This window comes from Oryzias melastigma, linkage group LG12 (genome assembly GCF_002922805.2).
Source record: "Oryzias melastigma strain HK-1 linkage group LG12, ASM292280v2, whole genome shotgun sequence".
NCBI lineage: Eukaryota > Metazoa > Chordata > Actinopteri > Beloniformes > Adrianichthyidae > Oryzias > Oryzias melastigma.
Genome location: NC_050523.1, coordinates 4151681 through 4168588, shown reverse-complemented (window position 1 = coordinate 4168588; position 16908 = coordinate 4151681). Strand labels below are relative to the sequence as shown.

The 16908-nt window shown below is 35.5% G+C and overlaps 1 protein-coding gene and 1 long non-coding RNA gene across 2 annotated transcripts in view; one reads left to right on the top strand and one right to left on the bottom strand.

Moving 5' to 3' along the window:
* The window catches only part of mast4 (microtubule associated serine/threonine kinase family member 4), a gene marked incomplete at its 5' end in the record, with an annotated part of 103919 nt that overhangs the window by 33035 nt on the left and 53976 nt on the right, over positions 1 to 16908 (top strand). Inside the window, 1 exon segment of the mRNA XM_024299282.2 lies at positions 14307 to 14338. Coding sequence (XP_024155050.1) covers positions 14307 to 14338 — 32 coding nt within the window.
* Positions 1162 to 2888, bottom strand: LOC118599457. Its single transcript, XR_004948818.1, has 2 exons — positions 2789 to 2888; positions 1162 to 1318 (listed from the first exon to the last, which is right to left on the bottom strand). It is a non-coding gene; the product is annotated as an uncharacterized LOC118599457 (long non-coding RNA).

Sequence of the window (16908 nt, the reverse complement as noted above, 5' to 3'; positions counted from 1 at the left end):
GAGAAAATGTGTTTCTTTTTTTAATGCAATTCAAATACTAATGCTGCCACGAACAATTATTTTAATAGTCGACTAATCGGTCATGCGCAAACTGGCTGTAGAGCACACATCTTAACAATTATTGGTTTCAAACTAACTAAAAACTGAATATATAGCATTTCCTGCAACAATGCTAATGTAAATGCTGAAAGCTGAATTTGGTCGCTGAAGATGGTAGTGCTGATAGCTGAAGATGCTGAAGTTGATGGCTGAAATTGCTGAAGCTAATAGCTAGCTAAAATATTAGCCAAATGCCAAATTAGCCTAAAAAAAAAACTGAAAAAAATCCTAAATTTGCCAAAATAGCTAAAATGCAGCTGAAATATTTGTTGAACTGCAAATTAGCCTAAAAAATCCTAAATTACCCAAAATAGATATTATACAGCTGAAATTTTAGCTAATTTCCAAAATGGCTTAAAAAACAAAAAAGCCTAAATTAGCCAAAAATAGCTAGCATGCAACTGACATATTAGCTACACTCAAAATTAGCCTAAAAAAACTGAAACGCCTAAATTAGCCATAACAGCTAGCATGCATTTAGCTAAACTCCAAAATAGCCCAAAAAAACAAAAAGCTTAAATTAAACAAAATAGGTAGCATGCATTTGAAATATTAGCTAAACTCAAAATTAGCCTAAAAAAAAAGCTTAAATTAGCCAAAACAGCTAGCGTGCAGCTGAAATATTAGCTAAACTCCAAATAAGGCTGAAGAACTAGAAAAAAAATTAGCCAAAACAGCCAGCATTCATCTGAAATATTAGCTAAACTTCGAAATAGCCGAAAAATCTTAAATTAGCCAAAATAGCTAGCATGTAGCTGAAATAGTAGCTAAACCCCATAATAGCCTAAAAAAACTTTAATAAATGCCAAAATAGTCCAAAAAAGCTAGCATAACGCCATTATAACTTTCAAGTTTACAACACTCCATATAATATAAAGTAACGACTAATAAACTATTAAATTAGTCGTCGACTAATCGTGGCAGCTCTACAAAATACTAATGTCAGAATCCAGAACCCATTTGATGACATCATCGTTTCTTCCAGTCTGAGCAGAGAGAACAGCAGAAAGCAGAAGGTTCCGGTGAACGGATGTAGCCGTTACCTTCAGCAAAAGTCAGTAGTCTGTTCATTAAATGTGTTTAAGTCTTTTGGCCACTTTGTTTGCCTGTGAAGGTCAGAGCGGCTCTGATTGCCGTCTTTACCACACGTGTGCTGGGCAGATAATTGGCTTTTCTGATCTCATTGACCTTTTCTTATCTTCACATTCTCCTCAGGTATCTGAAAGGAAACGTTTAGTCAAGATGATGCCAACATTGCGGTTTAGAAAAACGGAAAGACTTTGGGATTCATCTAAAAACAGAGAAAGCTCTTATTGGTGTTTAAAGTTTTAAAGTTCAGCTCTCGACAGTAGATCTAAGCCCAGATTGGATTCAGTTTTCCAGGAAGATTTTCTTCTTTTGAGGAAGGCTATGTTACACAACCACTAACATACATTTTTTGCACATTGCATAACATATCATATATCATACGTCAAATCCAACGTTTAGCAAAACGAAAGAAAAGTAGTGAGTGAATTTCTTTTAAAATCCCGGGTACAAGATAGTCCTGCACTATATAGTTTTTTAATAGTTGGGGATTAGGGTGGAAATTCGGATATAGCCTTAGACTGTTTTAAAGTTCATTAGGCAAATTTGGAGTTAAGATAATATTTTGGCATCATGCTACCTGTTTTTCAAGAGTTCGTCAGGCAAATCTGGTGTTTAGCTAATATTTTAGCGTCGTCCTAGCTGTTTTGTCAAAATTAGACATTTTTTTTTTAAGTTCATAAGGCAAATGTGGAGTTTAGCTAATATTTTAGCGTCATGCTAGCTGTTTTATGATACTTAGAATTTGTTTATAAAGTTCATTTGGCAAATTTGGAGTTTAACTAATATTTTAGCATCATGCTAGCTGTTTTTTCAAGAGTTCATTAGGCAAATGTGGAGTTTAGCTAATATTTTAGCATCATGCTAGCTGTTTTATCAAAATTAGACTTTTAAAAAAAAAGTTCATTAGGCAAATTTGGAGTTTAGCTAATATTTTAGTGTAAAGCTACCTGTTTTATGAAAATTAGATTTTTTTATGAAGTTCCATCCATCTTCTTGACCGCCTTGTCCCTTCCGGGGTCGCGGGGCGCCGGAGCCCATCCCGGCTACTGAAGGGCGAAGGCAGGGTACACCCTGGACAGGTCGCCAGTCCATCGCAGGGCCTCAATCACACACCCATCCACTCTCGCATTCACACCTAGGGGCAATTTAGAGTCACCGATTAACCTATGAAGCATGTTTTTGGACGGTGGGAGGAAGCCGGAGTCCCCGGTGAAAACCCACGCATGCACGGGGAGAACATGCAAACTCCACACAGAAAGGTCCCAGCCGGGATTCGAACCGGGGCCTTCTCGCTGTGAGGCAAGAGCGCTAACCACTGCGCCACCGTGCAGCCCTTTATGAAGTTCATTAGGCATATTTTGAGTTTAGCTAATATTTTAGCATCATGCTAGCTGATTTTTCAAGAGTTCGTTAGGCAAATGTGGAATTTAGCTAATATTTTAGCATCGTGCTAGCTGTTTTGTCAAAATTAGACTTTTTTTTAGTTCATTAAGCAAATTTGGAATTTAGCTAATATTTTAGCATTATGCTGAAATTTTCACAAATAAAACATGAATGAACCGCGTTACATCCACGGAAGAAGTATGAATAAACCACGCACCTCATTGAATTTCTTCACCTTGACATTTAGAGCACTGGGCAGAAGATACATGGCGTCGGCACCCGCGATGCTTTGATTTCATTAAACAATAAGATTCCCCCTGGTTCGCACCCGTTCTAATTCAGTTGCTAGGCGCCAGCCGAGGCAGCTAGGGAGATCAGCGAGAAGGGCCTGGCACGCGTCAAGAGTCGGATCCATGGCTAACTAAATCTAACTATGGTTCCAAAGGTCAAAGTTAACGACTTGCAGGTGGTTTTAGTTCTTAGCCTGTGGCTATGTCTGAATTTCTTCACTATTTACTATATAGTGCGTTCGCCATTTTCTAGTGCTGTCTGAATCTACAAATTAAAAATCTAAAGCACTAGAAAATCTCCAGAAGTCTGTGCAAAAAAACTAGCATTCATTGATGCTCACTACATTAGCAAATCTAGACCACAGTTAGGGCTGGGCGATATGGGAATTTTCATATTGCGATAACGATATTAAAAACGATATTAATCAAAGTAATCTTCATTACAACCTTGCCCCCCCCATTAAATCTTAGTTAGTTCAAATTAAACTTTCATTATTTTTTGTATTAACTGTAGTATTGAAAATAAATGTGAGGAACATTTAAATAGTTCTAATAAATATTGTACATATACATAATGTACACAATAGTTAAACCATAACAGTGGTATGTTTTCAATAGGCTGTACAGAAATTCTGATTTAATTTAATCTGACTGCAGCACATACAAGTTCCTTTCAAATTAAAATTAAGTCTTAAAAACATTGTTCTAAAGCAGCAAATATATTGCAGTTATTTTTATATTATTTTCTAATTTCTTCTGAACATAAACTATAGGTACTGCTGTGCAGCAGAAGATAATAAAATGTAAACTTAAAATAAACAGTTCTGATAATAGATCTAATCATCATTTCACTCAGTCATCTGACATGTGTACATGTTGGAGGATTGATCAAACAAGTTTATTTTACTATTATTAGATCACCTCATTAAGAAATGAGCATAAACAGCACAAATGTAACTAACAAATTCATTATTGCTACACAATAAAACAACAAATTATTCTAATTTGAAGCTCTATACAAAAGCTTTTGGTTAATATTTTAACAAAACCCTCAAACTCTAAACTCCACAGCCACAATCAAGTCCCTGCCCCCCTGCGCGGTGCTCGTAACAGCTTCGCGCAGTCTCTCCTCTTTCAGCCCTGCGTGACACGTAACGCGCGACAATAGACAGACTGTCTCCTTTTTTCTTTTTTCATGGAGGTTCTGCTCTAAATTAGGTTTAAAACTCTTGATTTTAAAGCGTGTCTTCTCTCCCTCACACTCTGTGATCTGTCGGTCACTAACAGCTGCGGAAGAATAATCCAGTCGGACCGAACCATTTTCAATTTAGAGGAGGGTGGTCCGGTGAGGATGTTTCCAAAACAAAATATATAAACATCGTTACCTTGACATTAAAAATAAAAGTATTAACGATTATATATTGGTTATTGGTTTACTGAAATAGTGTTTTCTGTTGTGTCCTTTTGTCATCATTCGGGGCCTCCGTCCCCCTCGCTCTCAGTCTGGGCTCCTAGAATCAGACACTCCGTAAGAAGAAGAAGAAGCGCGGCTCTTCCGGGGGTTTCTCCCGTGTTATTTAACACGAAGGTTTATCGCAATAGACTAATTTCACTATCGAAAAAAAGTAATATCGCAATAACGATAATTATCGTTTTATCGCCCAGCCCTAACCACAGTGCATTGCGGTTGAACAATATTTTGTGGAAAAACAAAAGGTTTAAATGTAATTTGTCATGAAACCATTCATATTTTCATCATCAGAACCTACAAATAGACGTAAAATGTTCTATTGATTCAGTTTTCACTTTGTGAAATCAGTGACGTCATATCCGGCATTTAGAAAAGCGAAAGAAAAGTAGTGAGCATCATGTCCGCATTGCTTTTAAAATCCAGGGCACTATATAGTTTTTAAGTAGTTGGGGGATTAGGGTGGAATAGCTTTGGAGCGTGAAACGCTTTGACTTTTGCCAATCGTGTAACTGCGTCTAACGGACAACTTTATTTAAACCACTAACTGACGACAAATGCCTAAACTATTGTCTGTATATTTGATTCAAAACGTTTGACATATTCTCTTGAGCCCACTTTAAACTGGTAGGGGTGTGGCCTCCTAGCAAACTCACTTCCAATTGGTGAGTGGTTCCATTTGGGAACGTTGGCTTGCACAGATTTGGACCAATCACTGCTTGCGGATTATTTCTGGTTCCAACATGGCGACATCTGTATTAAAAAAAAAAAAGGCGACATAAGTCATTTCCTATGGGCAACATCAATCTCACTCAGTCCAGTTCTCATATACAGTCAATAGGTTGAATGCATTTGAATGATTCACTCCTGTACATGCAAACAGGAGGAAGAACAATCATGGTCAGGGCTGGCCGTGTGGAAAGTATTTTAGAGATCTTTTTTGAATTAAAGGAGCTTTCCAGTATATCTCTTTAAAATAATTCTGCAAGATTAAAATTACTTTTTTTATATTATCAAGGGTGAATCATTTTAAGTATCATCTGCTTAAAACTACATTATTGTTTCTGCTGCAAAAGATGGTGATAAATATGCAAATGTAGTTAGTTTAGTTTAACCGGCCATTAACCTCACTTTATTTTGAAATCTACGCGTCGGTCTCAAAAACCTCACGGAAGGCTGAATTTTCTCATTACTGCTTTAGACGGAATCGAAGCCAGCGCATGTTTTGGAAAGAAGTAAAGTGTTTTTGTTTAGTTTTTGCATTTCCTCAGAGGTCTAAAGTTCAGGGTAGATTAAGCAAATGAAGTCTGCTGAAGTGCGCCGGTCCTCCGCCATCCGTCTCCCTGAAGTGCTGCTGCTGTGTTGGTTGCCAGGCAGAATAATCAGGAGCTTCACCTCATTAGCAAGAACGGAAAATGATTAAACGTTTTTCCAAAGGCTATTGACGTGTTTTTGTTGTTGGCTTGACTTGAGATATCTGTTACTGAGCCTTTTGATCCCACCGTTCAGTCCTTCTGGATTCTCTGTAGCTAAATATGACTCAGTTTATTGTAGAGGCAGAATATTCTGATAGTTGATCACAGAAACGCAGAAAGAAAACAAAAATCAAATGGTAAAAACGATAAGCTCGCCAGCAGTTTGTGCCATAAAATGTCAAATGGTGTTTGGTTTTATTGGGTTGTATAAAATGTAATTAAATAATGAATGTAAAACGTACGAAAAGGTAGGAAATTCATACAAGAATATAAGATAAAAATGATCCATTACAATTATCAATTAACTTTCCAGAAAGACAGCAATTTTGTCTGACTTTACATGAAAAGGGTCTATTCTTCATTTGTGCATAACTTTGGATTTGTGCGTGTGTAATTTTTGATTTGCAACTCATACAATATATTTTGTGCATAAATACAAAAATTATTAAATTAAAAAAATGCAAAATACAATTCACACATGCACAAATTAAACTTGCAACAGCTCTTTAAAAATTACACCCAAATCACTTGTTTTGCGCACACAAACCCACGTTTACCCACAAATCTGAGGCGAGTCTTGACGTGTCTAAATACTGCTAGCCTGCTGGGTGATCGGTTTTCTTTTCAGCTGCTTTGAATTTAGATTGTGAATAATATCTGGTGAAAACTTTTTGCACTTTTTTAAACAGATACTTGACAAACTAAGAACTCGTTATAAAAATGTGCTAATTGTTGTATTAAAATCTAAGTAAAAATTGTCACGTTTTCTTTTTTTTATCTTTAAATTAACTACCTGAGTTATTACTAAGCACGCCACAAAAAGCTTCAAAACTTAAATTTTTTCATTTAATGTGTAAAAATCAAGCCTGAAACCTGCACCCTAGTGGTGTTTGCCGGAACTAATTTTCAACACTTCCTGGTTTTTATCAAATCTGGGAACAGAAGGTTTGAGTTTGACATTTATGTTTTAGTTTAGTGTTCCAACGCCCACACCAGGATCAATAACTAATCAATCAAAAGAAGGAAATGAACTACAGTAAAAAATGTCTCTGTCACTCAGAGATCCTAAACTCAGAATGGGGGATTTCCTTTGCAATCGGCAGAAAACTGCAGTTCAGCAAAGCTCTGGTTAGATCCGAGGATGCAGGAAAATCCAAAGGAATCAAAGGGAATTATTAATGGATCATCACACACAGGCCTTTTTACAACAGCACTACCACTGCTTTGATGTTCTGGAGATGAGATGTAGCGTGAAGACACGCATTGACTTTTACCCCGTGAAACAAAACGCCCTTCTGGTTCATTATGTAACAAGTCTTTTTGTAGTAAACGGACGGCTCGATAAACGCTCCGCGGACGGGATGTTCCTGATTTGTTACGCCAACAAAAACTGATGAAGTAACCTAATTTAAGCATTCAGATTCATAGTAAATCCACAGGATAAGATTAAACTGCTATCAATGCTTTTACAGCAATTTCAGCAATCTGGGTATGAAAACGTTCAGCTTGGTACTGCTTGTACTTTTGGTATCTATAAACTTAAAAGTTTTTGAAAAATTGAGCAAAATATGCTAAATGAATGAGAAATTGCTCAAATCCTTCAAAAACTTTGTGCACTTTGAAACTTGTGACCTTCTTCATATGTTCAATACCATTCAAACTTGAATATGTTCAATAAATTCTTTTTTTTTTTAATTATTTTGGAATTTAGCTTTAAATTTAGCAACAGGCTAGCCGTTTTTTTGTTGGCTAATTTTGACATTTTTCCAGTTTTTTAGGCTAATATAAAAATTTAGCTCAATTTTTAGCATTATGCTAACGGTTTGGTCAAAATTAGGCTACGTCCAAATTCCTTCCCTACTCACTATATAGTGTGTCGTATAGTTGTCATGCTGTCTGAATCTACAATTCCAAAATCAAGTGCACTAGAAATTTCCCAGAAGTCTTTGCGACAAACTAGTGCACATTGGTGCTGACTAGATTAGCGAATATATACCACAATGCACTGCGGTTGATCAATTTTTTTTTTTTATACGTTTACAAAGCCTTAAGAGTTTAGCTAATATTTTAGCATTATGCTAGCTGTTGTAACTAACTTCCTGGTTTTTTTTTTATAAAAAATAAAACCGAGAGAGAAAAATAAAAAACGATGAACATATTCACCGAATGGCGGACTCCTCGTCTTGAGCTGTTTTCTACTTCGGCGTGACGGATAAGCGAACCTCCCCATCGCTCAGTTACACTACCAATTTGTCTGACCAGGATTAATGATCGTATGGAGCTCTGGATATGACATACAAACATTAAACAGTTCTTTTAAATGAAAAAAAAACTAGCTGAACCTGCCACGAGTTTCCTGTCTCTACAGTAACCCAGAAGGACCACACTACTCCCAAGACAAAAGAATCAGGAAGTTAGTTGGATTGTTCTGTCAAAATTAGACTGTTTCAAAGTTCTAAAGGGAAATTTAAGCTTTAGCGAAAATATTTTGGCATTATGCTAGCTGTGATGTCAACATTAGACTTTGTTTTTAAGTTAGGCAAATTTAGAGTTTAATTAATGTGATAGAATTATTCTATTTGGCAAGCTTTCAGCTTTAGTGTTTTCAGCTATTGGCTTGAGGATTTTTATTATATATATATATATATATATATATATATATATATATATATATATATATATATATATATATATATATATATATAGTTATAAGTGGTTTCCATTTCTTATTTTGTTTTAATAAATTTGAAATAAAGTATTTTCGTTAAATTGGTCAAAATAAGTTCCTAGTGAAATTAAAATAATTTATTAAACTTCATTTATATAACTTCAAAAATTTGAATCTCTAAAAAAATGTATATGTATCACTTAATTAAAAGATATGAAAATCTTCCCGTAGTTGGAGTTCTTTAATCTATATTATGTTCATATCTCAATTGTGATGCGTTCAAAGCCCAAAAACAGAATAGAAAATTGTGCGGTGCCTCCAGATCCCCGTTTGTCATTGATTTTAAAAGGACAGACGCACGTTTCTCTAAAACAAAGTCTGAAAAGTTTCCCCAATCTCCCCTCGATCTAACTTGAGAGCCAGTTTCCATGGCAACCGTCACTGTCACCTGCTTAAGAGTGTGAGTCTGTGCAGGGAAAAGTAATAACAGAAAAATTATACAGCGCAGCAGCCTGTTGCACAGCGGCCCTTTTTTGTTTCTGCCAGAAAACGTCCTGAGTCAGACTCCTGATGAAAGCCGACGGCTCTTACCACTTTCTGCAGGAAAGTCTGCTTCTCTGCAGCTACAATTTCAAACATCTGCACACCAAAAAACAAAAGAAATAATCCTCCTCTGAGTCGAATGCGTCCAGTTCTTACGCTGAACAGTCACTATTGGTTCTGGAAAGCTGTCTGCATGCAGGGATTCAGTTCTGTTTTTCTGTGGAATGTCCTGAAGTAATAGAAGAGGCTCCTGCTGGTTGACAGATCTGCATGTTTCTGCCCATAATTGATGCGGGAAGAACTGAAATGTTCCCCAAAAAGATGCAGAAGTGAAGTTTCCACATGGTGCTGCTTCTTTACACGAGAAAATGCTGCAGACAAAACTCCTGATGTCAAACAAAAACAATCACTTGCTTTAGAAAATGTGAGCTACATCTTTTTTTATTCTACATTACAAGCGGTGATGCAGCGGTGCTTAACCCGCGAAGCTAGCTAATCCCCGCTAGCTTTAGCTGCTAGGTGAATCACTAAATCACACTTATAGTCATTCTCCTGCTCCTTTCTGTACGTTTTTCGGCACCTTAAAACTCTAATGCTGTCCGAATCTACTAATTCCAAAATGTAGTACACTCAAATTTCCCAGAAGTCTTAGCGAAAAACTAGCGTGCATCGATGCTCACTAGATTAGCTAATAGTTAGGGGTTCGGGGGGAATTCGGACACAACTTAAAACAAACTTTGTGATTTTGTTAATCTTGGTATCAAAATGTTCAGCTTGTTTGGGACATTACTGCTTGTATTTTTGGGATTTATAAACTTTATAGTTTTTGAAATATTCAGCAATATATGATCCATTGGAAATGAATGACAAAGTAGCAACAAGCCTTTAAATATTTTCTTGGGCTATTTTTAGCTAATATTTTACCATTATGCTAACGTTTTTAACTAATTTGTTTTTTACTGAAGTTTTTTAGGATCATTTAGAGTTTAGCTTCTGTTTTAGCAACATGCTAACGTTTTGACTGGTTTAGTTTACTAAGGAGTTTTAGGCTATTTTGAAGTTTAGCTAGTTTTTAAGTTATGTGCTAGCTTTTTTGGCTAATTTGTTATCTACTGGGTTTTCTTCTTTTTTTTTTTTTGGTTAATTCAGAGTTTAAAGCTTCTATTTTAGCAACACGCTAAACTTTTGACTGATTTAGTTTACTGAGGAATTTTAGGCTATTTTGGAGTTTATAAATATTTAAGCAGCAAACAAGCTTTTTGGCTTATTTGGCATCTACTGAAGATTTGGGGGATAATTTAGAGTTTAGCTCATACTTGAACAGCACAAGATATTTTTAGCCAAATTAGTATGTAAAAGGAATTTTTAAGCAATTTTAATACTAATTTTTCAGAAATTTAAGTCAACTTCAGCGCTCTTTCATCGTTCTCTAATGGACTTTCCAGTCTTTTAGCAAATTTAACATTTTGCAAATAGATTTTTAAAAATTTTCAGCAAATATTTTCATCAGTTAAAGTAAATTGCGTCACCATTTTCAGCAAAGAGCGTCAGCATCTTCAGCGAATTTCAGCAAAAAGCATTCACACTAGCATTATTGCAGCTTTTCTAGTTTAAACTGCTTTTTCCATTTGTTTATCCACTCAGGATTTGGTTTACGGAGACTTATAAGTTAGTTTCTTTTGGGAAATTTCTAGACATCCATTTGCTTTAAGGGCCCAATCATTTCCTGTTTACTTTACTAACATGTTCCAGGTCTGTATGTGCTCACAAATGAAAATCAAATCACACCAACAAACAGCAGCCTTCGTTATTGTCTGTATTAACCGTCCTCACCGGCGCGGGCCGGACGAGCCTCGGTGACTTTCCAGACTCACTTTCATTTTCAGGCATCGCTGTTCCAAACATAAATGAATAAAAAAAAAAAAACTTTCATTTAATGTAGTCACACCCAGACTGTTCCTCTTTTATAGCCTTCAGTCTCTCTATTAAAGAATTTCAAAAATTGATTTATAGAAGATTAATGAAGCTTGAATGGTGGGAAAGCTGCAGAGTTTTAAACAGTTTGACTTCATGGTCATATTTAGCAAATGATGAAAATCATTTTTCATTAACAAAAGTTTAAAATAAACCCATATAAATGCGTAATTGAAAATATAAAGAGACCAGTCCCACTTTGTGTTGGCGGAGACTGTCCGAATCCCCTCAGTGCTCCAAAAGACTTGTTTGGGACTGTCCGATGACTCTGATATTAAATCCAGCCGTAAGGACAGAAGTGACTAACGCCTGAGATCGCATTTGTCCGACACGTGTCCCAGGTTGACGTCATGAATCAGAAATCTGCGGCTCTAATGAGCTTCGAGGTTGATTCTCTAACTTTGAAAGGTGTCACACTTCCAAAGCAAAAGACAACGGCTTCACAGCTTTATGCAAATGTTTCCCTGAGGCAGGAAACCATTTCCTAGCAGCACGAGTGCTCCGAGTTCACTGTGATCGGAGTGCTGACCTGGCGGGTATCACATCAGCGTCAGTCGATGGTTGCATGGTAATTAGGGACGTGTCGTGTCTCTCGAGGAAACGCTCTACTCTTCCTGGGCACCGTCGTGGTGGTGTTGGTACGGGGGCATTACGTCCTAATTGATAGCAAGGAGAGAAAAGTGGGGCTGCTCATTATTATTCAGGAAGCAGAGATTGAGAGTTTTGTCGTCTCACGGATGTGACGCAACAACGCTGACGATGCAAAAACCAACTGGAGTCCAAAGAGCTGTCGTAGCAGCTCATGGTTCCATTGGTTTAAGACACGTTTACATGAGTAGAAGCTGCAGCTCTGCATGTTTGTTTGTAACACGGACACATTCAAGGGCAGCATTTAAAGCTCAATAATTAAAAAAGATTAACTATATAGTAATAAATAGCTGGTTTAACATATTTATTTAATTTATTAGGACGTAAAATCCCTTTAAAGTACCTTAAGAAATCTTGTTAATTACACTTTAATCCACAGTTATTAGTCTTATTAGAAGATAATTATTTGCTTGATAACATTTTCTGTTTCACATTTTGCAGTTTTTAGTTAAAAGATAATCATTTTACAAACTTGCATCAGTTTTATGATGGCTTAAAGTTCTCATGATTTACTATGATTGTCTTTAAAGAGCTGCTGATTCTACAGCAAACTCACCTTTTGAATTTTACACCATTTAATATATTATATATATGTTTAGCACTATAAATATTTCTATTTATTTTAATAAAAGTTGAGATTGTTTTAATTTCTTTATTTTAATTTGCATTTTAAATATTTCATTTTGAAATGCTATTAAAATATATTAATTTTTAGCTGAGACTTTTATTCATTTAATTAGTTTTATTTAGATAAATAAATCAAACTTTTAAGCTTTTTAATTTGATCAATTACTTAACATGCAAGTTTTTCTGCTTTAATCTTCATTTTAATTGAGAAAATAATTGATAACAAATTGTAAATGTGTCATCTATCATCTCATGAATTCAGAGTTTGATTTACAAACATATTTTTTACCCCTCTGGGAGTGAGTGCGACAGTCGGCTGGAATCTCTGGGTGTATTAAGATGTGAAACTGCAGCAGAATCACAAAGGAAATTGAGATTTATTACCTCTCCTCACCTGCTAACCTAATTATCACTTTAATATTGTGAAATCCAATTCTGCCTGGATTTGCTGTTATTCTATGAATATGATTGGAATCGCATAACAATCTTTCTCAGTAATATAACCAGCATTCACAACGGTTATTATTTCTTTATGAATAAATTAACATACTTTTTGTAATATTTATTGTTTGTTAAATTAGTTTTAAACGTCATTTCAGTTTATTGTGACATAAAATTGACTTTGATTAATGACATAAAACTGCAAGAAGTTTCCAACACCAGAAAACTGAGCTGTTCAAACAAAGAACTACACCCTGTGTTATAGTATTTGATTTGTTTTAGATTAACAGTTTTACTCAAAAGGTAATTTACTAATAGTGTACTAACAGATTTATATAGATTAAAAGATAGAAATGATAAAAATGTACAAATGATAAACCATAAATTTACTGGAAAAGTCGTATTTGTATAGATTTTTCTCATAAATGTATGTGCTTTACTAAAAAAAGTCATATTTATGAGAAAAAAAAATTATAGTCATAGGCTACATTTATGGCTTTTTTTCTTGTAAATGTACATTTTTTAAGTTATAAATTTATGACTTCAAAACACGTAAATTTACTAGAAAAAAAAATCAAAAATGTATTTTTTACTATAAAAGTCATGGCCTAAAATGATCACTTTTTATTGTAAATTTACTTGTTTCAAAGTCATAAAAATTATGACTTAAAAGCTTGTAAATATACAACTTTAAAACATGAAAATTTACCAGAAAAAGTTATAAATGTAGCTTATGACTTTTAAAATCAAAGGGTAAATTTATGGCTTTTTTCTTGTAAATTTACTACTTTAAAACATGTATATTTACGACTATAAATCTTATAATATTCCTTTTTTTTGTGCCCCAAATACACCATTGTAGCAAATGGTGTTTTACTTTATTCTTGTTGGATTTTTCTGATGGAGGATATCTATAAAAGAATTTAAGATTAAAATCTAGTATTTCTTCATTCAATCTGGATGTTTAAAGATGCCTTTAAAAAACTCTCACTGTTCCGCTTCATTTTGATGCATCGAAATGCAGACAAATAAACATCTTTGTTTACCTCATCTGAGCTTGTATCTGACACAAAACTCTGATATTGACGCCATTTTTGTTGCATTGATAATGTTTGCTTGTAAGCTAGTGGAGGAGAGTGTAAACAAAGGGATGATGGGATATCAGCCGAGGCTTACTTCTACATTTTCTAATAAACCCTTCTAGCACTGCACAAACTGTGACCTAGAAAACAAGTTTTTTTTAATTTTTGGTTCAAAACCAGATGATCGGAGAGTCTTTGAATGTTTTGAATACGTTTAGTTTCTCCGTCCTCGCTGCATGTAAAGCAGAAGCTTTACGAAGCAGCGGATGCTTCTCCTTCCGTCCTTGTCTCCGTTTAATGAGTTTAACCGACACCGGGTCAAACGGATGCCAATAATGACTCCTCCCACTCGAGGAGGTCGCGCCCCTCCCGACAGAGTTCATTAATAAGCAAGTTGGAGTTCAGCGCACTGGAAGGACGGACGGCGCCGGGCCCTGGTTTCACTTCAGCAGTCTAATTAAAACGGCCTGAAGGCACGACGAGTGTTTGTCTCACGCCTGTTTTTCTCTTCCTTCACAGAAGGAGCTGAGTCTTCCCAGAAGAGGCAGTTTGTAAGTACCTTCACAGACACACCTGCACTTCGCCGCCGCTTCTTCCTCGTGTTGACGGCAGTAATGACTCGGATTCAGTTGGGGAATCATTTTTGGAGGCTGTAGTGTTCTGCTGAGGCCGATTATCCGGGCTAATAACATGAAAGGTGACTTGTTAGACGACTGGAGCATCTCTACGTCTGGTGAAGTCTAACGTGGCAAAATCAGCAACACTTTGAGGATTTGATCTAAATGAAGGAATTTGTAGGAGATTCCAGTCAAGTCTCAGTGGACTGAACGTGTCTGGATTTCATGAAACAGAAGCAGCTGCTTTCATTTATGGAAATTTAAGGAGTTTTCTACTCTTATGGATGGATGGATGATGGACGGATGGAATAACTATCGGTCCCCAAAGGGCAATTAAGTTACTACAGTTGTCCAGATTAGAACAAGATAGAAACAAACATGAGAAAAACAGAAACAATAAATAAATAGATGCGCAAAAAAAAGAAAATGAGTGATTAAATGACAAGTAAGTCAAAGAATTTCTACTAGGGAGGATTTTTTGGGCCGTTTCAGTCACTTGGTTTTGTCGATAAAATATCCAGATTTACAACACATTAAAGAAAATCCAGATTGTCTCCAAATTATATTTTATTAACTGCCTTTTTATCATTTAACACCCAATCAGAATCCTTATTGGAAATAGATGGATTGAAATGACCAATGAAGTACAATCTGAATCTATTAACTATAGTTAACTAGTAAAAATTAGTTTTCTTAGAAAGTTTGGTTACAGTAGTTTAAGTATCTTCGGAACATTTTGGATCATTTGGAATTCAAATCTTCAATAATTCCTAAAAAATAAAAATGACTTTGATTTGGTAAAATAATGTACTATTTTATTAACTAAAGTTATTTATTAAAAGAGAGTGAAAAAGTACATTTGTTAACAAACAAAAATTGATTTTCTTTATCCAAGCCTATGGAGCAGAACCAGTTTGCACTTAAAAAATGTCAACAAATTAAAAAGATGTTAAATTAGAGTCCTCTGACAACAATGAAATTGCTGCTTTGAGGAAAAAAATGACAGCAAAATTGAAAGGGGGGCAGCGATTAATCAACCTAATAAATTAATTTTTATTCCTTTGTTCCCACTAGATTGATCTGGCTGAGGCAAGCTGTTAATTGAATCGACTTCTACTTGGGAGAAAAAAATTTTTTTTAAAAAGTTTGTAGATTTTGAATGGTGTTAGCATGGCGAGCTCTCAAAAGTGACGTTTCCCTGTTGGTCGCACAAGTTTTGCCAGAGCGTTGTGAAAATTTCATACATGAATCCCTGGCTCAAGCTGAACAAAACGATATGTCACACGATATGAACATATTGGTTAACAAAAAACCTCCGTTGCTAAGGAAATCCAAAAATGTATTTTTGCAGATTCCTCTAAAAATGGCATAGATCTGTTCGTCACCCTCAGATGACCAAAAAATTGAATGGTTGCTATGGAGATAAAACCAACAGAAAAGCTGCAATTTTGAAAAAAGTAGTTTTTCCATAAATTTTTCAGACTACCCAACCCCCGCCCAGCTGCTCAGCCAGTGAGGGCGGGGGTTGGGTGGCACCTGCTGGGCAGTCATAGAATGCCTGTCATGATGTGTATATATATATATATATATATTACAACTATTATTTAATGGAAGTGTGACTGCAATTTTTTTTTCGACATTCATAAGTGTTTGATAAAGCGTTGCACAAACATATAATAGAAAGCCAGCTAATTTAAAAGTGTAGAAAACATTTGGGATTTTTTAAAGTCAAATAATTGCATTTAATCTATTTTTAAAGTATTGATTCTGTCGTGAAATCCTTTTGGAAAGGTCAGTACTGACATAAATCAATGTTCTAGGTGAGTCTGATCAGTCCTAATAAGTGCAGTTTTTCTGTTTTACCACTAAACGAGTTACTTATTTAAAAGTGTCAGTGTAGACTCCAGGTAGACTCCATCAAGGTAGAGGAATAAAAAAGCAGTCAACTGGACTTGGTTTTATTTTTTAAGACATTTCACCTTTTTTTCTGAAAGACTTTCTCAGTTCTGAATCACGTTGGTGCAAGAATTGCAGGAAAAAGGTGATAAAAGATCAGTCCACTGCTTTTATGTCTAAAGAAATTGATTATTTTCACCAAAATACTAACAGAACAAACATTGCTCCTCTCAAATAACCTTCTATTTAAGAGACACGAGCTTTCACTTTACGGTTTGAGGAAGTTCACAGTTTTTAGGATCTAAATTATGTAAAATGTGTGATCATTAAAGGTGACGCTGTCACGGGAACAGCTGATCTCTGGGCTAAAAAAAATGTGTTTTTCTCACTTCCTTTCTTAAAAATAAAGTAAGAAACCAGACTGAAGATGTGAGTAAAAACGCTGACCATACTTCTGCTCTTTGGGCATAAAAATAGGCGCACGAGCAGAGAAGAGGCGAGTTCCTCACTGACTGAACTCATCTTTTCCTGTGACGCAGAGCCATCTGCTGTAAATTCACTGTCATGATCCAGCCGACTTTTAATGACCTCTTCATCACTGCAGGAAT